Raw genomic sequence first — 25433 nt, 5'->3', positions numbered from 1 at the left:
TATTAAAATCTCTCACATGAATACATTTTTATTAGATTCCCCTGATGTTTCTAATAGCTTTCCTTCAGAAATTTAATTGTCACGGCGACTGACACATATATGTTTCATTATAAGCTGTCTTTTATGTCATTACCTAATATCCCTCTTTATTCTTCATTTGAATATTAACCCCTCTTTACTCAAGATCTTTTAACTTTAATTTACCTGATATAAATATTGCCACTCCTGCTTTCTTTTTTGTTTTTTGGTGTGATTAGTTCTTTCTTATCTGGTATCTCTAATAGGAAATACCACTATATATCTACCCTTTGTATTACACGGGCGTCTTATAAACAGCATATAGCTAGGTTTTGCATTTTAATTAGCCCTAATAATTTGCCTATGAGAGAACTGACATTTAGTGAAAAATGTACTTCACTTTATTCCTTCCAACTTACATTTAGCTTACTACTTTATATTTTTGTTTTCTCTATTTCTTTTTCCTTATTCTTGCTGGTCTAAGCTGTTTTAATTGTGTTTTGTGCCTTTTACTATCCTGGAAGTTCTCCTGTACGTTCAGCTTTTCACCACGGAGTATGATGTTAGCTTGGGCTTGTCATATATGGCCCTTCACTATGTTCAGGTACATTCCCTCTATACTCTTACTACTCAATTCAATCAAATATACTCTAGTGAAAGACTAATCTTACACAGTATTTTATAACTGCTCTGTCATTATCTAAATGCTACTTTCATGTTTTTGTACTTACCCTTCTCCCAGTTTCTCTAGTACATCAAAAACTTCTTCAGGCTGCTTAGTCAAACTGTCTTCACTCAGCTTTTTTAGCTTACTGATGAGAAAAAGAACAGAAAAAATATTTTCCTTAAGATCTTTCATAAATTTTTTAATTTTATTTTTAAGAGGCAATATACTCAAATGGTTCAAAATCAATCAATATAAAAAAGTATACAGTACATAGTCTCCTTCCAACCCCTGTTCTTAATCTTCCCAGAAACACCTCAAAGAATAAGCACTTTTATTAGCTTCTTGTGAAACCTTTATACAAATATGAATATATATTTTTATTTCTCCCCCTTTTTAACACACAATAGAGCATTTTATACACAATCTTTTTTATACACACTGTTATATACTTTGATGTTTTTACTTGACAACATAAAATCCATGTTGGAGATCTCTATGACATAAATACATAGAAAGCACCCTCATTCTTTTATTTTTTACATCTACATCCTATTCTGTTGCAAAGATGTAGTCTCTCTTACTCACCGATCCTTTACTTATGGATATCTAGGTTCCCTTTTGCTAATATAAACAACACTGCAATAAATAAGCTTATACATAAGTCAACTCACACATGTGCTAATATATCTTTAAGATAAATTCCCAGAAGCGAAACTGTGAGGTCAAGGGAATATATAAACACACACAAATACAGAAGTATATATATTGATAAATAAGCACATATACTGTAAGTATAACCATATGTCACAATATAAATTTAATATAAGATCAATAATAACTATATAGTAATTATTAAAATTGTTGATTGATTATATTATGGTATATTTTATCTACTATAATTGTATGTGATATTAATATATATGTATATTAATCGATATTAACAAACTGCCCACCAGGGGGCTTATACGAATTTAATCTCCTACAAGTAATATATGAGAGCGTCTTTTCCCACAATTCCACCTACATAGTATTGAACCAAATATTTCAGCCAATACATTAGGTGAAAACTTGTAACTCAGAGAAGATTTATTTTGCATTTCTCTTACTACGAGCGAAGTTGAGCATCTTTTAATATAATATGAAACAAATCATCTATTCATGTTCTTTGCTCATTTTTCTCTTGGGTTTTTGGTCCTTTTCTTATCTGTATACAAGGGAAACTGGTCTTTGTTTATGTTGCAAATATTTTCACTTGTATTGACTTCACTTATGAGTTTTTAGTTTTATGGTCTACTTGACTATTTGCCATAGAGAAATGTCTTTTTATTTTGTTTTTGCTTTTTTAAAAGTTATCCATAGTATGGCATGTGCAGAAATATCTAGAAGTAAGAAATGAAAAGCATTATACATGGTATGTCTGAAAGACCAAAAATAATTTGGTATGAATAAAGTATCATGTATAAAGGACCAAAAATAATTCAGAAAGAATAAAGTAAAAGTGGCCAGGATGTATTAAAAATGGTCAGGTTAAAAAGAGTCTTGTAAACCATGTTAAGGAGCTCTATTTTAAAAAGATCACTTCCCCTGTAATCCAGAGGAAGGACATGCAGTAAGCAACAGTAGAGAAGGGAAACCAGTAGGGGATTATTCAAAATATGGATGCAAAGAGTATAGGAGTGGCAGTAAGAATGGAGAGAGGATAAGCTAATCAAGATATTAAAGAGGCACAGTCAACAGAAAGTGGTTTTGATTAAATATGGGGTGATGCGAGAAAGAGAGGAGTTGAGAATGTCTCTTAATAAGCCTTTGGCTTAAGCTAATGACTAGATGGTAATGTTATTTACTAAGCTAAAGAACACCAGAAAAAAGTTTGGAGGGGAATAAGATGGGTTTAACTCCTCTCATCCAAATGTAGATTTCCAGCAACCAACTGTATATATGAATACCAGCAGAGATCTGAGTTGGCAATGTCATTTTTGGTGTCACCAGCACACAGATGAAGCCTGAAGACTTGAGAAGGGATAAAATCATCAGGAAAATGTCTAAGAAGCCGTAAGGGTCAAGAAGAGATCCCAGGAAAACATCAAAATTTAGGAAATGAGATCATGAAGGACAAGAAAGGAGTACTTGACCATTTTCAAATGCTACTGAAAGTTCAAACAACTTAAAGATTTAAAAGTGTCCATTATAGGATTTCCACTTCTGACCGCAAGGAAGTAAGACGATGAAGTAAGAGGATCCAGAATTATCTGGCTGCTGTAAACAACTAAAAAACTCAGAAAAATATAGGAAGCAACTATTTTCAGACATTAGATATCAGACATTTCAGGACAGAGATCCATGAGAAAAGGGAAAGAAATACGACAAGCCCTACTATCACCCAAGCTTTAGATCTAAAGGCTATGTCCAAAATGTAGCACAGCGTGAAGGGAACCCAACAGAGCCCAGCAATTTTGCTGAGTTGAAGAAACAAAGATGGGAGTTTGGGGAGGCAAGGCAAATAAAATGTGCATTACAGAATACCTGTGAGAAAAGAGCTATGCAGAGAAACAGGTCCATCAATCTACCTAGGAGCTCCCTTGACTATTTAGCTGAATGCCAACCTGTACATGCTTACAAAAACACTCTACAAAACCCAACAAAATCAATTTCCTAAGAGAAAAAAACGACCAGGGAGATTTAAAAAGAACAACTCCCAGAGGTCACAAAAGGCTGAGAATCTTTCCCACCATCAACACTTAAGTGAACTCGTAGAATACAAAGGACATTCAGTAGACATCCCAGAACAGCCTTGTTTTAGAAAAGAGACTGCATTACCAAAACATAAACGCTACTTTACTTTAGACTCTCCCAAAAGGAGCTTAAAAACAGGCTTCAAAAGCACTGAGCCAATCTACAAGGTAACAACCGCCTACCAGAATAAGTCTATATAGGCATACCTCATTTTATCGTGCTTTGCAAATACTAAGTTTTTTACAAAAGGAAGGTTTGTGGCAACGCTGCACAGAGCAAGACTATTGGTGCCATTTTTCCAACAGCATTTGCTCACTTTGTGTCTCTGTGTCACATTTTGGTAATTCTCACAATATTTCAAACTTTTTCATTATCATTATATTTTTATGGTAATCTGTAATCAATGATCTTTGATGTTACCATTGTAATGTGTTTTGGGGTGCCATGAACCACACCCATATAAGACAATGAACTTAATAAATGTTTTCTGTTCTGACTGCTCCACCAATTGGCCATTCCCCATCTCTCTCCCTTTCCTCAGGCCTCCCTATTCCCTGAGACAAAACAATATTGAAATTAGGCCAATGAATAACGCTACAACAACTCTAAGTGTTCAAGTGAAAAAAACAGTCACATATCTCTCACTTTAAATCAAAAGCTAGAAATGGTTAAGCTTAGTGAAGAAGGCATGTCAAAAGCTGAGAAAGGCCATAAGCCAGGCCTCCTGTGCCAAACAGATCAAACCAGCCACAACATTACCTTAAACCAAAGCTTAATCCAGATCAAAGCCCTAATTCTCTTCAATTCTATAAAGACAGAAGAAGGTAAGGAAGTGGCAAAAGAAAAGCCTGAAGATAGCAGAAGGTGGTTCATGGATTTTAAGGAAAGAAACCATCTCTATAACGTGAAAGTGCAAGGTGAAGCAGAAAGCGCTCAGGTAGAAGCTGCAGCAAGTTATACAGAAGACCCAGCTAAGATAGTTAATGAAGGTGCCTACACTAAACAACAGATTTTCAATGTAGATGAAACAGCCTTATATTGGAAGAATATACCATCTATGACTTTCATAGCTAGAGAGGAAAAGTCAATGTCTGGCTTCCAAGAACAAGGGCTAATGCAGCTGGTGACTTTAAGTTGAAGCCAATGCTCATTTATCAATCTGAAAATCCTAAGGTCCTCAAGAATTATGCTACATCCACTCTGCCTGTGCTCTATAAGTGGAATAATAAAGCCTGGATGACAATACACCTGTTCACAACATGGTTTACTGAATATTTTAAGCCCACTGTTGAGAACTGCTGCTCAGAAAAAAGGATTCCTTTCAAAACATTACTGCTCATTGACAATGCACTTGGTCACCCAAGAGCTCTTATGAAGACGTACAAAGAGAGTAATGTTGTTTACATGCCTGCTAGCACAACGTCCATTCTGCAGCCCACAAATCAAGGAGCAATTTCAACTTTCATTCAAGTCTTATTATTTAAAAGATGTTATTTCATAAGACTACAGCTGCCATAGATAGTGACTCCTCTGATGGCTCTGGGCAAAGTAAACTGAAAACCTTCTGGAAAGTATTTACCAATCATAAGAACATTCATGATTCAAGGGAAAAGGTCAAAATACCAACATCAATAAGGGTTTGGAAGAAGCTGAATCCAATTCTCATGGATGACTTTGAGGGATTCAAGACTTCAGTGGAGGAAAATACTGCAGACGTGGTAGAAACAGCAAGAGAACTAGAATTAAAAGTAGAACCTGAAGATGTGACTGAATTGCTGTAATCTCATGATAAAACTTTAGCGGATGAGGAGTTGCTCCTCATGGATGAGCAAAGAAAGTAGTTTCTTGAGATAGAATCTACTCCTGATGAAGATGCTATCAAGACTGTGGAAATGACAACAAAGGATGTTAAATATGACAGAAACTTAGTTGATGAAACAGCAGGGCTTAAAAGGACTGACTCCAACTTTGAAAGAGGTTATACTGTGGGTAAAATGCTATCAAGCAGCATTGCATGCTACAGAGAAATCGTTCAGGAAAGAAAGAGTAACTGATGCAGCAAACTTCACTGTTGTCTTATTTTAAGAAATTGCCACAGCAATGCCAACTTTCAGCAACCATCACCCTCATTAGTCAGCAGACATCAACATTGGGGCAAGACCCTCCAGAAGCAAAAAGATTACATCTTGCTGAAGGCTCAGATGATGGTTAGCATTTTTTAGCATTAAAGTATTTTTCAATTAAGGTATATTACATTGTATTTTAGACAATACTACCGCCCACTTAATAGACAACAGCATAGTTTAAACATAACTTTTCTGTGCACTGGAAAACCAAAAAGTTCGTGTGATTCACTTTGTTGCAATATTTGGTTTATTGCAGTTGTCTGGAACTGGACCCGCAGTATCTCTGAAGTAGGCCTGTAACTCCTTAAACAAACAAAATTCAGCCTCAACAATGTAAAAATTTATAATGTCAAGAATTCAATCAAAAGAAGCAAGGACAACTAAAATCCTGCAGACTGTAGAAAAAACCACATTCACAGAAAGATAGACAAGATGAAAAGGCACAGGGCTATGTACCAGATAAAGGAACAAGATAAACCCCAGAAAAACAACTAAATGAAGTGGAGATAGGAAACCTTCTAGAAAAAGAATTCAGAATAATGATAATGAAGATGATCCAGGACCTCGGAAAAAGAATGAAACAAAAGATCGAGAAGATGCAACAAACGTTTAACAAAGAACGAGAAGAATTAAGGAGCACATAGAAGAATTAAAGAACAAACAAACAGAGATGAACAATACAAGAATTGAAATGAAAAACACTAGAAGAAATCAAAGGCAGAATAACTGAAGCAAAAGAACAGATAAGTGACCTGAAAGACAGAATGGTGGAATTCACTGCCACGGAACAGAATAAAGAAAAAACAATGGAAAGAAATGAAGACAGCCTAAGAGACCTCTGGGGCAACATTAAACGCAACAACATTCGCATTATAGGGGTCCCAGAAGGAGAAGAGAGAGAGAAAGGACCTGAGAAAATATTTGAAGAGATTATAGTGGAAAACTTCCCTAACATGGGAAAGGAAATAGCTACCCAAGTCCAGGAAACACAGAGAAATTCCAGGCAGGATAAACCCAAGGAGGAACACGCCGAGACACATATTAAACAAATTGACAAAAATTAAAAACAAAGAAAAGTTACTGAAAGCAGCAAGGGAAAAACGACAAATAACATACAAGGGAACAACCATAAGGTTAACAGCTGATTTCTCAGCAGAAGCTCTACAAACCAGAGGAAGTGGCATGAGATATTTAAAGTGATGAAAGGGAAAAACCTACAACCAACATTACCCTACCCGGCAAGGATCTCATTCAGATTCGAGGGAGAAATCAAAAGCTTTACAGACAAGCAAAAGCTAAGAGAACTCAGCACCACCAAACCAGCTCTACAAAAAATGCTAAAGGAACTTCTCTAAGTGGGAAACACAAGAGAAGAAAAGAACCTATAAAAACAAACACATAACAATTAAGAAAATGGTAACAGGAACATACATATCGAAATTACCTTAAACGTGAATAGATTAAATGCTCCAACCAAAACACAAAGGTTTGCTGAATGGATACAAAAATAAGACCCATATATAGGCTGTCTACAAGAGACCCACTTCACACCTAGGCACACATACAGACTGAAAATGAGGGGAAGGAAAAACATATTCCATGCAAATGGAAATCAAAAGAAAGCTGGAGAAGCAATACTCATAAGAGATAAAATAGACTTTAAAATAAAGAATGTTACAAGAGAGAAAAAAGGACACTACAAAATGATCAAGGGATCCATCCAAGAGTAAGATACAACAATTATAAATATATATGCACCCAACATAGGAGCACCTCAATACATAAGGCAACTGCTAACAGCTATAAAAGTGGAAATTGACAGTAACACAATAATAGTGGGGGACTGTAACACCTCACTTACACCAATGGACAGATAATCTAAACAAAAAATTAATAAGGAAACACAAGCTTTAAATGACACAATACACCACATAGATTTAATTGATATTTATAAGACATTCCATCCAAAACCAGCAGATTACACTTTCTTCTCAAGTGCACATGGAACATTCTCCAAGACAGACCACATCTTGGGTCAAAAATAAAGCCTAAGTAAATTTAAGAAAACCAAAATCCTATCAAGCATCTTTTCTGACCACAACACTATGAGATGAGAAATAAATTACAGGGAAAAAAACGTAAAAAGAAAACAAACACATGGAGACTAAACAATACGTTACTAAATAATCAAGAGATCACTGAAGAAATCAAAGAGGAAATCAAAAAATACCTAGAGACAAATGACAATGAAAACACAATGATCCAAGACCTTTGGGATGCAGCAAAAGCAGTTCTAAGAGGGAAGTGTATAGCAATACAAGACTACCTCAAGAAATAAGAAAAATCTCAAATAAGCAATCTAACCTTACACCTAAAGGAACTAGAAAAAGAAGAACAAACAAAACCCATAGTTAGTGGAAGGAAAGAAGTCATAAAGATCAGAGCAGAAATAAATGAAATAGAAACAAAGAAAATAGCAAAGATCAATAACACTAAAAGCTGGTTCTTTGAGAAGATAAACAAAATTGATAAACCATTAGCCAGACTCATCAAGAAAAAGAGGGAGAGGACTCAAATCAATAAAATGAGAAATGAAGAAGGAGAAGTTACAACAGACACCGCAGAAATACAAAGCATCCTAAGAGACTACTACAAGCAACTCTATGCCAATAAAATGGACAACCTGGAAGAAATGGACAAATTCTTAGAAAAGTATATCCTTCCAAGACTGAACCAGGAAGAAATAGAAAATATGAACAGACCAATCACAAGTAATGAACTTGAAACTGTGATTAAAAATCTTCCAACAAACAAAAGTCCAGGACCAGATGGCTTCACAGGTGAATTCTATCAAACATTTAGAGAAGAGCTAATACCTATCCTTCTCAAACTCTTCCAAAATATTGCAGAGAAAGGAACACTCCCAAACTCATTCAATGCGGCCACCATCACCCTGATACCAAAACCAGACAAAGATACTACAAAAAAAGAAAATTACCAACAAATATCACTAATGAATATACATCAAAAATCCCCAAGGAAATACTAGCAAACAGAAACCAACAACACATAAAAAGGATCATACACCATGATCAAGTGGGATTTATCCCAGGAATGCAAGGATTCTTCAATATATGCAAATCAATCAATGTGATACACCATATTAACAAATTAAACAATAAAAACCATATGATCATCTCAATAGATGCAGAAAAAGCTTTTGACAAAATTCAACACCCATTTATGATAAAAGTTCTCCAGAAAACTGGGCATAGAGGGAAACTACCTCAACATAATGAAGGCCATATAAGACAAACCCACAGCAAACATCAGTCTCAATGGTGAAAAACTGAAAGCATTTCCTCTAAGATTAGGAACAAGACAAGGATGTCCACTCTCACCACTATTATTCAACATAGTTTTGGAAGTCCTAGGCACGGCAATCAGAGAAGAAAAAGAAAGAAAAGGAATACAAATTGGAAAAGAAGAAGTAAAACTGTCACTGTTTGCAGATGACATGATACTATACATAGAGAATCCTAAAGATGCTACCAGAAAACTGCTAGAGCTAATCAATGAATTTGGTAAAGTTGCAGGATACAAAATTAATGCACAGAAATCTCTTGCATTCCTATACACTAATGATGAAAAATCTGAAAGAGAAATTGAGGAAACACTCCCATTTACCACTGCAACAAAAAGAATAAAATACCTAGGAATACACCTACCTAGGGAGACAAAAGACCTGTATGCAGAAAACTGTAGACACTGGTGAAAGAAATTAAAGATGATACAAACCGATGAAGAGATATACCAAGTTCTTGGATTGAAAGAATCAATATTGTGAAAATGACTATACTACCCAAAACAATCTACACGTTCAATGGAATCCCTATCAAATTACCAGTGGCATTTTTTACAGAACTAGAACAAAAAATCTTAAAATTTGTACTAAGACACAAAAGACCCCAAATAGCCAAAGCAATCTTGAGAAAGAAAACACAGCTGGAGGAATCAGGCTCCCTGACTTCAGACTATACCACAAAGCTACAGTAATCAAGACAGTACAGTACTGGCACAATAACAGAAATATAGATCAATGGAACAGGATAGAAAGCCCAGAGATAAACCCACACACATATAGTCACCTTATTTTTGATACAGGAGACAAGTATATACAATGGAAAAAAGACAGCCTCTTCAATAAACGGTGCTGGGAAAAGTGGACAACTACATGTAGAAGAATGAAATTAGAACACTCCCTAACACCATACACAAAAATAAACTCAAAATGGATTAAAGACCTTAATGTAAGTTCAGACACTATAAAACTCTTAAAGGAAAACATAGGCAGAACACTCTATGACATAAATCACAGCAAGATCCTTTTTGACCCACCACCTAGAGTAATGGAAATAAAAAGAAAAATAAACAAATGGGACCTAATGAAACTTAAAAGCTTTTGCACAGCAAAGGAAACCATAAACAAGACGAAAAGACAACCCTAATAATGGCAGAAAATATTTTCAAACGAAGCAACTGACAAAGGATTTATCACCAAAATATACAGGCAGTTCATGCAGCTCAATATCAAAAAACATACAACCCAATCCCAAAATGGGCAGAAGACCTAAATAGACACTTTTCCAAAGAAGATATACAGATGGCCAACAAACACATGAAAGATGCTCCACATCACTAATCATTAGGGAAATGCAAATCAAAACTACAGTGAGGTATCGCATCACACCGGTCAGAATGGTGATCATCAAAATATCTACAATCAATAACTGCTGGAGAGGCTGTGGAGAAAAGGGAACCCTACTGCACTGTTGGAGGGAATGTACATTGATACAGCCACTATGGAGAACAGTATGGAGCTTCCTTAAAAAACTAAAAATAGAACTTCCATACGACCCAGCAATCCCACTACTGGGCATATACCCTGAGAAAACCATAATTCAAAAAGAGTCGTGTAGCACAATGTTCATTGCAGCTCTATTTACAGTAGCCAGGACACGGAAGCAACCTAAGTGTCCATCGACAGATGAATGGATAAAGAAGATGTGGCATATACAATGGAATATTACTCAGCCATAAAAAGAAACGAAATTGAGCTATTTGTATGAGGTGGATGGACCTAGAGACTGTCATACAGAGTGAAGTGAATCAGAAAGAGAAAATCAAATACCGTATGTTAACACATATATATGAAATCTAAAAAACAAAAAAGGTTCTGAAGAACCTAGGGGCAGGACAGGAATAAAGATGCAGACATAGAGAATGGACTTGAGGACACAGGGAGGGTGAAGGGTAATCTGGGATGAAATGAGAGAGTGGCATGGACATACATACACTACCAAATGTAAAATAGATAGCTAGTGGGAAGCAGCCGCAGAGTAGAGAGATCAGCTCGGTGCTTTGTGCCCATCTAAAGGGGTGGGAGGGAGATTCAAGAGGGAGGAGATACGGGGACATATGTTTATGTATAGCTGATTCACTTTGTTATACAGCAGAAACTAACACACCACTGTAAAGCAATTACACTCCAATAAAGATGTTAAAAAAAAATGAAAACTATGAAAAAAAATGTATTAAAAAGACAATTGGGCTTCCCTGGTGGTGCAGTGGTTAAGAATCCGCCTGCCAATGCAGGGGACACAGGTTCGAGCCCTGGGCCGGGAAGATCCCACATGCCACGGAGCAACTAAGCCCGTGTGCCACAACTACTGAGCCTGCGCTCTAGAGCCCGCGAGCCACAACTACTGAGCCCACGTGCCACAACTACTGAAGCCCGCGTGCCTAGAGCCCATGCTCTGCAACAAGAGAAGCCACCGCAATGAGAAGCTCGCGCACCACAACAAAGAGTAGCCCCCGCTCACCACAACTAGAGAAAGCCCGCACACAGCAACGAAGACCCAATGCAGCCAAAAATAAATAAATAAAATAAATAAATTTATTTTAAAAAAAAAAAGACAATTGAACATTGAAGAAAAAAAGTATATTAGTTTCAGGTGTACAACATAGTAATTCAGTATCTTTATATATTGTACTCCATTTACAAAGTAATGACTATATTTTCCTGTACTGAACAATATATCCTTGTTGCTTATTTTATAATAAATAAATAAATAAAATTGCAGTGAAATTTGTGATTAAAAAAATAAAAATAAAAAATAAAAAGATCTCAAAGGAACAACCTAACTTTACACATCAAGAGACCAGAAAAATAAATTAAACCCAGAGTTCACAGAAGGAATGAAACGATAAAGATTAGTACAGAGATAAATAAAATAGGAAATAGAAAAACAAATTTTTAAACATCAACAGAACGGCTCTTCTATGGTTTGAATATTTGTGTCCTCCAAAATATATGTATTTGATGAAATCCAAACTCCCAAAGACAATAGTATAAGGAGGCGGGGCCTTTGGGAGGTGCTTAAGTCATGAGGGTGTAACCCTCATGAATGGGATTAGTGGCTTCATAACAAAGGCTCCAGAGAAATCCCTAGCCCCTTCCACCATGTGAGGACACAGTGAGAAGGTGCCAGCTATGAACCTGGGAGAAGGCTTTCACCTGCATGTGACCATGCTGACACCTTGATCTTGGGCTTCCAAGTTTCCAGAACAGTGAGAAATAAATTTCTATTATTTATAAGCTACCCAGTCTTGATATTTCATTATAGCAGCCCAAAACCAAGAGTTGGTTTTTTAAGACCAACAAAATTGACAAACCCTTAACTAGACTAAAAAAAAGAAAGGAAGGAAGGAAGGGAGGGAGGGAGGGAGGGAGGGAGGAAGGGAAGGAGGGAGGAAGGAACGAAGACTCAACTAGAATTAGGAATCAAAGAAGACATTAAAATTAATGTCACAGAATTAAAAACTAGTACAAAAGAATACTATGAAGAATGAACCTAGAAGAAATGGATAAATTTTTAGAAAGATACAACCTTCCAACACAAAATCATGAAGAAATAAAAAATCTGAATAAGGAAATTGAAAAAATAATCAAAAACCCCTCAAAAAAGAAAAGCCCAGGGCTTCCCTGGTGGCGCAGTGGTTGAGAATCTGCCTGCCAATGCAGGGGACACGGGTTCAAGCCCTGGTCTGGGAAGATCCCACATGCCGCGGAGCAACGTGGCCCGTGAGCCACAATTACTGAGCCTGCGCATCTGGAGCCTGTGCTCCGCAACAAGAGAGGCCGCGATAGTGAGAGGCCCGTGCACCGCGATGAAGAGTGGCCCCCACTTGCCACAACTAGAGAAAGCCCTCGCACAGAAACGAAGACCCAACACAGCCATAAATAAATAAATAAAAATTTAAAAAAAATTATATAAAAAAAAAAAAGAAAAGCCCAGGCCTAGATGGCTTTGCTGAAGAATTCTACCAAACATTTAAGGAAGAATTAACACCAATACTCCTCAACCTCTTCCAAATAACTGAAGGGAAGGAACACTTCCAAATTCATTCTTTGAGGCCAGCATTACGCTAATACCAAAATCATACAAAGACACAACATGAAAAAAGAAAAACAAAAAACAAAACAAAATAAAAACTACAGACCAATACCCCTAATGAATATTGATGCAAAAGTACTCAACAAATACTAATAAACCAAATCCAACAGCACATTAAAAGGATTATACACCATGATCAACTGAATTTATAACTGGAATGTAAGAATGGTTCAACAAATGAGAATCAACAATTAATAAAATAAAGGACAAAAACCACATAATCAACTCAATTGACACAATAAAAGCATTTGACAAAATTCAACACCCTTTCATGATAAAAACACTCAACAAACTATTATAGAAATAGAATAAAACTATATTAACATAATGAAACGTTCACAAGAGAGTAAACGGTAAAAGATTAAAAGCTTTTCCTCTAAGATCAGAAACAAGGCAAGAATGCCCACTCTTGCCACTACTATTCAACATAGTACTGGAAGTCCAAGCCAGAGAAATTAGACAAGGAACAGAAATAAAAGGCAAAGAAGAATTGTAAAAAAAGTAAAATTATCTCTATTGACAAATGACATAAACTTATAAGTAAAGTACTCTAAAGATTACATACACACACACACACACACACACACACAAAACCTGTTATAACTAATAGATGATTTCAGCAAAGTTGCAGGATACAAAACACACAAACACCAGTTACATTTCTAATACATTAACAACAACTAATGGTAAAATGAAATTAAGAAAATAATCCCATTTTTTATAGCATAAAATAGAGGGGAAAGTACTTAGAAATAAATTTAACCAAGGAAGTAAAAGACTTATACACTGAAAACTACAAGACATTGCTAAAAATAATAATAAAAGAAGATACAAATAAATGGAAATACACCCTGTGCTCATGGATTGGTTGGAAGACTTAACACTGTTTAAACCAATCTACAGATTCAATGCAACCTCTATCAACATCCCAATGACTTTATTTTTTTGCAGATGTAGGAAAAAAAAAAATCCTCAAATTCATATGGACTCTCAAGGGGCCCCAAAAAACCTAAACAATCTGGAGGAGAAAGAACAAAGTTAGAGGTCTCACAATTCCTGATTTCAAAACATACTACAAAGCCAGAGTAATCAAGACATTATGGTACTGGTTAAAGTCAGACATATAGACTAATGGAACAGAACAGAGAGCCCAGAAATAAACTCTTGCATGTATTCAATAGGACCAAATGATTTTCAAAGGGTGTCAAGACTACACAATGGGGAAAGGACAGTCTGTTCAACAAATGGTGCTGGGAAAATTGGATATCTACATGTAAAAGAATGAACCTGGACGCTTACCTTACAAAAAATTTAAAAATTAACTCAAAATGTATAAGACCTAAACATAAGACCCAGAGCTATAAAACCCCTAGAAGAAGACATATGGAAAACGCTTCAGGACATTTGATTTGAAAATGATTTCTGGAAAATGACAACAAAGCACAGGTGATAAAAACAGAAATAGATTAACTTTAAAACTTCTGAGCATCCAAAAATCATCATCATAATCATCATCATCATTATCATCAACAGAGTGAAAAAACAAGCTACACAATTGGAGAAAATATGTGCAAATCATACATCTGATAAGGAGTTAATACTCAGAAAAATGAATTTTTACAACTCAACAACAATAAAACCCAATTTAAAAATGAACAAGGGAGGACTTCCCTGATGGTGCAGTGATTAAGGATCCGCCTGCCAATGCAGAGTACATGGTTCAAGCCCTGGTCCGGGAAGATCCCACATGTCACAGAGCAACTAAGCCCTCATGCTACAACTACTGAAGGCCTCACACCTAGAGCCTGTGGTGCTCCGCAACAAGAGAAGCCACCACAATGAGAAGCCTGCACACCGCAATGAAGAGTAGCCCTTACTCAACGCAACTAGAGAAAGCCCACGTACAGCAACGAAGACCCAACACAACCAAAAATAAATTAATAAAAATTCTAAAAAATAAATAAATAAAAATGAACAAGGACTTGAACAGACAAATCTCAAAAGAAGAAATACAAATGGCCTACAAACACATGAAAAGATGCTCAACATGACTAGTTATCAGAGAAATGCAAATTGAAACCACAATGAGATATCACCTCATAACCATCAGGATAACCACTATCACAAAGAACAGAAAACAAGTGCTGATGAGGATGGGGAGAAATTAGAACTCCTGTAAAATAGTGCGGTCATTATGCAACGCACTATGTAGATTCTTCAAATAAATAAAAATAGAATTACCATATGATCCAGCAATCCCAATTCTGGATATATACAAAAGAATTCAAAGCAACATCTGTGAGAGATATCTGCACACCTATATTCATCACAGCATTATTCAAAATAGCTGAGAGATAGAAACAACCCAAATGTCCATCAACAGAAAAACAATCAAATAATCAAAATGTGATATATACATACAATAGTATATTATGCAACCTTATAAAAGAAGGAAATCCTGCCCCATGCTACAACATAAATGAACCTTAATTACATTATATTAAACAACAGAAACTAATCACCAAAAATGTTTTAATTTGTATGGAGACACAAAAGACCCTGAACAGCAAAAACAATCTTGAGAAAGAAGAACAGAACTGGAGGAATCACGTTCCCTGACTGCAGACTATACTACAAAACTACAGTAATCAAAACAGTACAAAAAAAGAAAATTACAGACCAATATCTTTGATAAATATAGATACAAAAATCCTCAGCAAAACGTTAGCACACCAAAGCCAACAATACATTAACAGAATCACACACTATGATCAAGTTGGATTCGTTCCAGGGTTACAAGGGTGGTTCAACATACACAAATCAATCAATGTGATATGCCACATTAACAAAAGGAAAGACAAAAAACCCACATGATGATCTCAATAGATGAAAAAAAGCATTTGACAAAATTCAACATCCATTCATGATAAAAACTCTCACCAAAGTGGGTATAGAGGAAACATATCAAAACATAATAAAAGCCATTTACAACAAACCCACAGCCAACATAACCCTCAACAGTGAAAAGCTAAAAGCATTCCTGCTATATTCAAGAAAAAGACAAGGATGCCCACTCTGACCACTTCTATTCAACATAGTATTGGAAGTCCTAGCTACAGCATCCAGACAAGAAAAAGAATTAAAAGGTATATAAATTGGAAGGGAAAAGGTAAAACCGTCACTATCTGCAGATGATATAATACTCTATACAGAGAATCCTAAACTCTCCACTGAAAAACTGAGAACTAATAAATGATTTCAGCAAGGTAGCAGGATATAAGATTAATATACAGAAATCTGTAGCATTTCTTTACACTAATAATGAAATATCAGAAAGAGAAAGTAAAAAAACATCCCATTTAAAAATTTCTTCAATAAAAATGAAATACCTAGTAAGGAGGTGAAAAACCTATACACTGAAAACTATGAAACACTGACAAAGGAAATTGAAAATGATTCAAAGAAATGGAAAGATATCCCCTCCTCTTGGATTGGAAGAATTAATATTGTTAAAATGGCCATATTACCCAAAGTGATCTACAGATTTAATGCCATCCCTATCAAAATACCCATGACATTTTTCAGTGAACTAGAACAAATAATCCTAAAATTTATATGAAACCACAGAAAATCCAGAATTGCCAAAGCAATCCTGAGGACAAAGAACAAAGCTGGAGGCATAACCCTTCCAGACTTCAGACTACACTACAAAGCTACAGTAATCAAAACAGCAAGGTATCAGCACAAAAACAGACATGTAGATCAATGGAACAGAATAGGGAGCCCAGAAATAAACCCACACATCTACAGTCAACTAAGCTATGACAAAGGAGGCAAGAATATAAAATGGAGAAAAGACAGTCTGTTCAAAATGTGGTATCGGGAATGCTGGACAGCTACATGTAAATCAATGAAACACTCCCTCACACCATATAAAGAAATAAACTCAAAATGGTTTAAAAACCTAATTATAAGACATGACACCACAAAACACCTAGAAGAGAACATATGCAAAACATTCTCTGACATAAATCAAAGCAATATTTTCTTAGATCAGTCTCCCAAAGCAAAAGAAACAAAAGCAAAAATAAATAAACTACCAAATCAAACTTAAAAGCTTTTGCACAGCAAAAGAACCATCAACAAAACAAAAGGAAAACCTATAGAATAAGAGAAAATATTTGCAAATGATATGACCAACAAGGGGTTAATACTGAAAATATACAAACAATTCATACAATTCAATATCAAAAAAACAAACAACCTAGTCAAAAAATGGGCAGAAGACCTAAACAGACATTTCTCCAAAGAAAACATACAGATGGCCAACAGGCACATGAAAAGATGCTCAACATTGCTAATTATTAAAGAAATGCAAATCAACACCACAGTGAGGTATCACCTCACACTGGTCAGAATGGCTATCGTCAAAAAGTCTACAAATAATAAATGCTAGGGAGGGTGTGGAGAAAAGGGAACTCTCCTACACTGTTGGTGGGAATGTAAGTTGGTGCAGCCACTATGGAAAACAGTATGGAGGTTCCCTAAAAAGCTAAAAATAGAGCTACCATATGATCCAGCAACCCCATTCCTGGGTATATATCCAAAAAAGATGAAAACTCTAATTCGAAAACATACATGCACCCCAATGTTCACAGCAGCACTATTTTACAATAGCCAAGACATGGAAACAACCCAAGTGCCCATCAACAGATCACTGTCTTAAGAGAATGTGGTATATATATGCAATGGACTATTTGCCATAAAAAGAATGAAATATTGCCATCTGCAGCAACATGGATGGACCTAGAGAATATTACACTTAGTGAAGTCAGACAAATATTATATGATATCACTTATATGTGGAATCTGAAAGATAATACAAATGAATCTATATACAAAAGAGAAACTGACTCTCAGACACAGAGAACAATCTTATGGTTACCAAAGGGCAGAGAGAGGTGGGAGAGACAAATTAGGAGTATGGAATTAACAAGTAAATACTACAATACATAAAACAGATAAGCAACATGATTTCCTGTATAACACAGGGAATTATATATAATATCTTGTAATAACCTGTAATGGAAAAGAATCTGAAAAGAAATATGTGTAACTGAATTACTTTGCTGTACACCTAAAACACAATAAATCAACTATACTTTAATTTTTTTTAATGTGAAAATAATCCCAATGATAATGAGGAATCATTTTTAAGGTAGTTTTAAAATCAGTCTGCTGTCACATTGCAGGAATCATAGATTAATTTTTTAGTATTATTGGAGGTGTGTGCTTATAATGCCTTCCTGCTTATAATACAGAGTAGGATATACCTGTAACAATTTTCTAATCTTCTACAGAAACTATGTATATGAATTTGTTCTGGAATAAAAATGTTGTCTGAAAAAAGAAAAAAAAAAGACCTAGTGAAAGGTAAAAGTCAAAAGAGACTTGAAAACTAGCTACAGCTTTCAATGTGCTCCCCAACCCATACACAGATACATCAGCAGAGAGTGGAAGTCATACGGGCCCAAGGTGTTTGAGGACAACCTCTGCACAAATCACTGGCTGACGAGGCAATCCCAAGGAATCCTGGCTAGAAAATTAAAAATAAACGAACTGAGCAGAGGTATTAGCAGCCAAACACTGCAGGGAGATAGATGCCACAGTTTAAGTCCGTGAAAGCTAAAAAGAAAAAAAAAAAAAAAAGTCTGGGAGGCAGAAGGAGAGAAACCAAAGTTCCCACAATGTATTATTTTATAAGCCCAGTTTTAAACAAAAAAAAAAATATGAAACCTGCGAAGAAAAGTGTGACCCATACTCAGGAAAGCAGTCGATAAAACAAAATTGAAGCAATCAACATAAAAGAAAGCAGTCCATAGACAATGATTCACTGTGGGTCCAGTTACTGGATATATCAGACAAAGGCTTCAAAGTGGCTATTTTAAATACATTCAAAAAATTGAAACTGTGTTCAAGAAATTAAAGAAAAATACCATGAAAATGACTCAACAAATAAAGAATCTCAATAGAAAAATAGAAACTAATAAAAACGTAAAACTTACATGTGAAAAATACATCTTTAATGACAATACATTAGAAGGGCTCCACAGCATATTTGAGGTAACAGATGAAAAAAATCAGTAAACATGAAGATAACTAAATATCTTCCCTAGGAAAACAGAAAAACAGTGAAGAAAAATCAAGAGCCTTAGAGTCTGGTGAGACATTAACATACCAACACAAACATAATGGGAGTCTCAGGAGAAGGTGCTGAAAAAATGATTTTAAAAAAATACTGTAGTGGCTGAAAACTTCCCAAATTTGATGAAAAGCATTAATTTACATATACAAGAAGCTAAATGATTACAAAGCAGGATAAACACAAAAAGATGTACATCTAGACACACTGTAGTCAAACTGCTGAAAGACAAAAAGAAATTCCTGAAAGCAGCAAGAGAAAATGGCTCATCATGAATTTGAACAAGAATATGATTAAAAGCTGACTTCTCATCAAAAACCATGGCAGTCAGAAGGTAGTAAAAAGAAATACTCAAAGTGCTAAAAGAACAATGTCATCCAAGAATCCTAAATCCAGCAAATTTATCCAAAAATGAAGGGCAAATAAGAACATTCCCTGATAAACAGAAACTAAGAGACTCTGTTGCAAGCAGAACTTCCCTGCAAGAAATAATAAAGGAAGTATTATACTTCTAGGTGAAAAGAAATGGCAAATATGTACATAGACATAAAAGATAAATATTTATCTTACAAAAAAATCAATAATTTCAATACTGGAACTATTGAAATTGCAACTTATTTAGGTAAAATATATACAAAAACAACAGAACAAAAGAGGGGAAATGGAGCTATACTGAAGCAAATTTACAACAATTTACTGGAAGCAGGCTAACCTGAAGTCAACTGTAATAAAGATGCATACCATAATCCTTAGAGTAACTACTAAGCAAAAACTCGGGAAAATATAGTTAACGAAACTATACTGGTTAATTACATTACATAATACAGTCAAATCACCCAATTAAAACAGAAAGATTATGAGACTGGATAAAAAAACAAGACCCAACTACATGCTGAAATCACCTTAAATATAAAGGCAAAAAGAGGTTAAAAGTAAAAGAATAGAGATATATGTATAGATATATAGATTATGTATGTCATGTTAAACTAATCAAAACAAAGCTAAAGTGGCTGTATTAATATCAGGCAGAGAAGACTGCAGAAAATTATCACCAGGACTGAAGAGGGATATTTTATAATGATAAAAGAGTCAATTTATCAAGAAGACATAACAACCCTAAATGTGTAAGCACCCTAAGACAAAGCTTATAAAACACAAAACTGAAATAATTGAGAAAAGGACAAATCCAAAATAACTGTTGGAGATTTCAACAACTCCTCTCTCAGTAATTGATACAGTAAGTTTATAGAAAATCAGTAAGGATATAGAAGACAAATGATACTATCAACCAATTTAAATTTTTTGTTTATTTCATATCTTTTATCTCTAGCATTTCTATTTGGCTCTTTTTTAAAAAATAATTTCCACTGTACTGATAAATTCTCCTAACTGCTCACAGATGTTGTCCACCTTTCACTAGATACTTTTAACATAGTGGTCATTGTAACTTCAGAGTCCCTTATGATAATTCCAACATACGTATCATCTCTGATTCTGATTCTGTTGACTATTTTATCTTTTGACAGTGGATCATTTTCCTTGCTTTTGCGGGTACCATCTTCACCTGAATCTCAGACACATACACATATACATATGCATGCACACACACATGTAATAAGCAATGATAAAGAATTATTTAGTCTAAGTGACTCTGGAGAACAAAACTCTCATATATGATTATATGATACAGGAATTGTATCCAAAATACATAAAGAATTCTTATAACTCAACAATAAGAGAAAAACCCAAAAATAAAAATGGCCAAAAAAATTTCAGCAGACACTTCACCAAAAGTATACAAATGATAAGTATACAAAAAATAATAATAAGCACATGAACAGATTCTCAACATCGTTAGTCATCAGGGAAATGAAAAATAAAACTACAGTAAGATACCATTACACACACAAAAATGGTTAAAATTAAAAACATTACAATAACAAGTGTTGGTGAGGATGTGGAACAAGGAGATCTCTCATACATTTGATGTAGGAAATGAAAAATTAGTCACTTTAGAAAGCAAGTTAGCAGTTCTTATAAACTTATGGACATAAGTTTATACAACCCATCAATTCTACTCCTAGGTATTAACCAATAAAAATGAAAACATATGTCCACCAAAGACTTTTACACAAATATTCACAGCAGCCTTATTCAAAACAACCAAAAACTGGAAAAAAAAACCGAATGTCCACAAACTGGTGGATGAATAAACTATTAAATCCATACAATGGAATACTACTCAGTAATAAAACATAACAAACTACTAATACATTTAAGATTCTCAACAAAGCTCAAAATCATTATTGCTGAGCCAAAAAGCTAAACCAAAAGAGTGTATCTTAGGGACTTCCCTGATGGTCCAGTGGTTAAGATTTCACCTTCCAATGCAGGCGGTGTGGGTTCGATCCCTGGTCAGGGAGATAAGATCCTACATGCCTCGCGGCCAAAAAAAAAAAAAAAAACCCAAGGCACAGAACAGAAGAAATATTGTAACAAATTCAATAAAGACCTTTAAAAAAAAAGAGTGCAATTTGGTATATGTAAATTACACCTCAATAACATTAACTTACCAAAAAAGTATCTAAACAGCAATAGCAATTCAGTGGAATGATAGAGGCAGAAGCCAGACTGCAATGGTTTGAGACAATGGGATAAAGTGAAAAAGTAGAAACAACTATGGATCACCCTACACTAGAGGTTTCTGGAAAGGAAAAGTGATTGAAGACATGAGTTGGAGAAAAAAGATAAAGCCAAACAAGCAAAAAACTTATCAGAAATACGTGAATAACTGTAAATGCTGTTGGGAATGAATTAGTAAAATAATGAAAAGTTGAAAATACAAGAGACAAGAAGAAATAACTACTAAAGCCTGTCCCTGAAAACACTGGAAGAAATGATATCCAAAGCACATGTGGGTGGGACTGCCTTAATCTTAGAGGGTTGGGGATACCTCTACCATTGTAACAGGAGGAAAGGATAGGCAGCGTTATAGGTAAGACAGTAAGCTGGCGGCAGAAAGTTGACTGAGTTCTCATATATTGGCTTCTATTCGCTTTATGAAGTAGGAGGGATGTTCATCTGCTGTAAGTGAGGAAGTTAAAATCAGATACTTGAAGATGTATAACTATATCTGAAATAGCCAGAGTGGAGAACAAAAACAAAACAAAATCATAAGTCTCATGAAGTTTAACAGGATTACTAGATAGCACTGGAGGCCTGGTTGAGGTTAGAGACCACGGCAATCTTTCTCTTGTTGAGGTTAGAGACCAATGGCAATCTTTGAGGTTTCTTATTTCCTTCGGCACTGCTCAGAAGTCTTAAGATAGGCAAGGAGAAGGCAGAAAGTAGAATTAGCCATTTTGCCAGGCAGATGCCATAGAAGAACAATGAGACAAGGAAGTTAAAGATATTGTCAAAAGAATGGCTGAAGACATGGACCAGGTAAGAAAAGAATAAAAATAGTAAGGGGCTAATGAGCAGGGGGAAAAGAGCAAAGTAGAAAGATACTATGAACCAAAATATATCCCTACCAGAAAAAGAAGTCAGTTTCTTAAATTTTCAAAATTTCCACGTCCTTCATGGCTAAGGAAGCACAAAGTAGCTCAAGATGAGTCACGCACATGATATAGTGATGGAGACAGCATTATATTAACAAATCTGTTTAATACTAAGCCAAAAGGTAATCTAACCACTGCTTAGTTCTTTGGGAGTTATAAACGTCTTAAAGTAGGCTCGCAATCTGGCTCACTTTAAACAAACAAGTCATAGGTCCCCCAAGTGAATCCAGTAAAAACTTAGAGAATTTTCTATTAGTCCACATGTCTTATTTTCTCAACATGTGGAACAACTGAAATGTTACTAATTTAACTTATGCAAAAAGATGGTCTCAGGGGTGTTTGTCAAGTGAACACACATGATTTATTTTAGTAAACTATTCATTGTTTTGTCTCTATTTCCTCTTTCCCTTTCTGGTGTTTTAAATGAAAATTGATCATTTCAGCTATGGTTTAATTTTAATTGTTATACTGCCTGCTTTTAAAGCCCTTACAGCTTTAAAAAAAAAAAAAAACAACGCATAATTAAAAGCCAATTTAAAATACACACACACACACACATACAAATACATTTTCCTATTTTCCTGCCTTGGCAAACACAGTATAATGAGCATAATTTCATCTGTATTTGACATACTGGGGTTTTTAACACCTCAGAATTTCACCATAAATATATGTTTTTAATCACAGGTCCAAAAAAAGTTATTCTAGACTGAGTCCCTTGAGAACATGTACTCTCTCAGGTACCAGGGAATTTTGTGGAGAACAAGTCACCCCCAAGATATCTCTCTCGTGGAACTATCAAGATATAGTTTATTACATACTTTAGCAGACATACCCTAGAATTATCTTTTTCAAATAAATGGCTAATACAATCTGGTTTTTCTGTCATTTGACTTTCTATCTCATAAAGTAGGAAAGAACATAATCTATTATGTCATTGCTAATACAGTGAAAAAAAGCAGTCTTCTCCCACATTGTTTTTCAGCACTAGAATTCTTTTTTAAGCTACAATCAAATTCTCTAATACTTCAACATTTAAATGCCCACTTTAACCTAACCCCCATCCATAAGCTTGTTTATCTCACTTTTGTGTTTCCTGTTCAAAGTAAGAATTTCTGTTAATATTTTTTCCAAGATCTCAGGAGGGAAAAAACCCTTCAACATAGACTAGTCTTAGTTATCTCCAAACTCTCCATAACATTTACGATTTCAAGAATAATTTACATTTAGAATTATACCTCAGATAATGATATTATGGTGATACCTTGTTTAATATTTGTATCTTTTAGAGATGCATACTGAAATAGTTAAGAATGCCACCCACTATTTACCTTAGCTAAGACATGAAAACAACCCAAGTGCCCATCAACAGACAACTGGCTTAAGAAAATGTGGTGTACACACACACACACACACACACACAGGAATATTACCCAGCCATAAAAAAAGAATGAAGCACTGCCATCTGCAGCAACATGGATGGACCTAGAGAATATTATACTTAGTTAAGTAAGTCAGAAAAAGACAAATAATATATGATATCAGTTATATGTGGAATCAAAAAATAATAAATGAATCTATATACAAAACAGAAACAGACTCACAGACATAGAAAACAAACTTATGGTTACAAAACAGGAAAGGTGGGGGGCGGGGGTAGATAAATTGGGAGTATGGGATTAACAGATAAATACTACTACACATAAAATAGATAAGCAACATGATTTATTGTATAGCACAGGGAACTATATTCAATACCTTGGAAAATAATCTGAAGTATACATATTATCAAATATATATATACACAGATATATATAACTGAGTCACTCTGCTATACACCTGAAACTAACAAAATATTATAAATCAACTACACTTCAATAAAATAATTTTTTTAAGAATTCCACAATATGATATCTGAGTTTACTTAAAAATAATAAAGAATGGGGTGTGTGTATGGAATATAAATTATGCAAGATTGGCCAGAAGTTAGTAATTATTGAAACTGTGTAATGGGTACACAGAGATGTATTTTCTCTTCTTTACAAAACTATGCTTGAAATTTTCCATAATAAAAAGTTTTTTTAAAGAGTAAATGATAGGAATTAAACCAAATTCAATTGTTCTTAGAAATGACTGGAAACAAAAAAAAAGCATGTATTCCTTGTAAATTATTTATAACTAAATCTAGAAGTAAATAAATGTCTAAACATAGATTATTAATTAATTATGGAACATCCATTCAAGCAGATATCAATTGGCTACTAAAAGTCATGTTGTAGAAAACTCACTGATTTAAAACAAGTTAATATATTGCTAAAAGTAAAAAAGGGTAGGTTACAAAATAATGTGCAGAGAACTAAACCATTTTCATTTTTTCTTTTAAGCAGGGGTGTATCTGCATATGTGCATGCACACACACATACTGGCACCAAATTACTGGCAGACTTTGTTTTGTTCACTGCTATATCCCCCAGCACCAAAAACTGTGCCTGGAATACAACAGAAACTCAAATATTTGTTACATGTAAATATATTAAGATTCCAGGCAATAAGGTTTGATTTTGGGGGTGGCTCTCCTCTACACTTGTTTCATAAGGTTTGTAAAATAAA

At 34.8% G+C, this 25433-nt stretch overlaps 1 protein-coding gene across 1 annotated transcript in view; it reads right to left on the bottom strand.

Annotated features, from left to right (window-relative positions):
• The window catches only part of STK3 (serine/threonine kinase 3), a 315279-nt gene that overhangs the window by 268953 nt on the left and 20893 nt on the right, over nucleotides 1-25433 (bottom strand). The window contains exon 2 of the mRNA XM_059901561.1: nucleotides 750-830. Coding sequence (XP_059757544.1) covers nucleotides 750-830 — 81 coding nt within the window. The remainder of the gene's footprint in view (nucleotides 1-749; nucleotides 831-25433) is intronic.

The sequence above is a fragment of the Balaenoptera ricei genome, chromosome 17 (assembly GCF_028023285.1).
Source record: "Balaenoptera ricei isolate mBalRic1 chromosome 17, mBalRic1.hap2, whole genome shotgun sequence".
In the NCBI taxonomy this organism is placed as follows: domain Eukaryota; kingdom Metazoa; phylum Chordata; class Mammalia; order Artiodactyla; family Balaenopteridae; genus Balaenoptera; species Balaenoptera ricei.
This window is presented reverse-complemented; position numbering and strand designations above follow the sequence as displayed.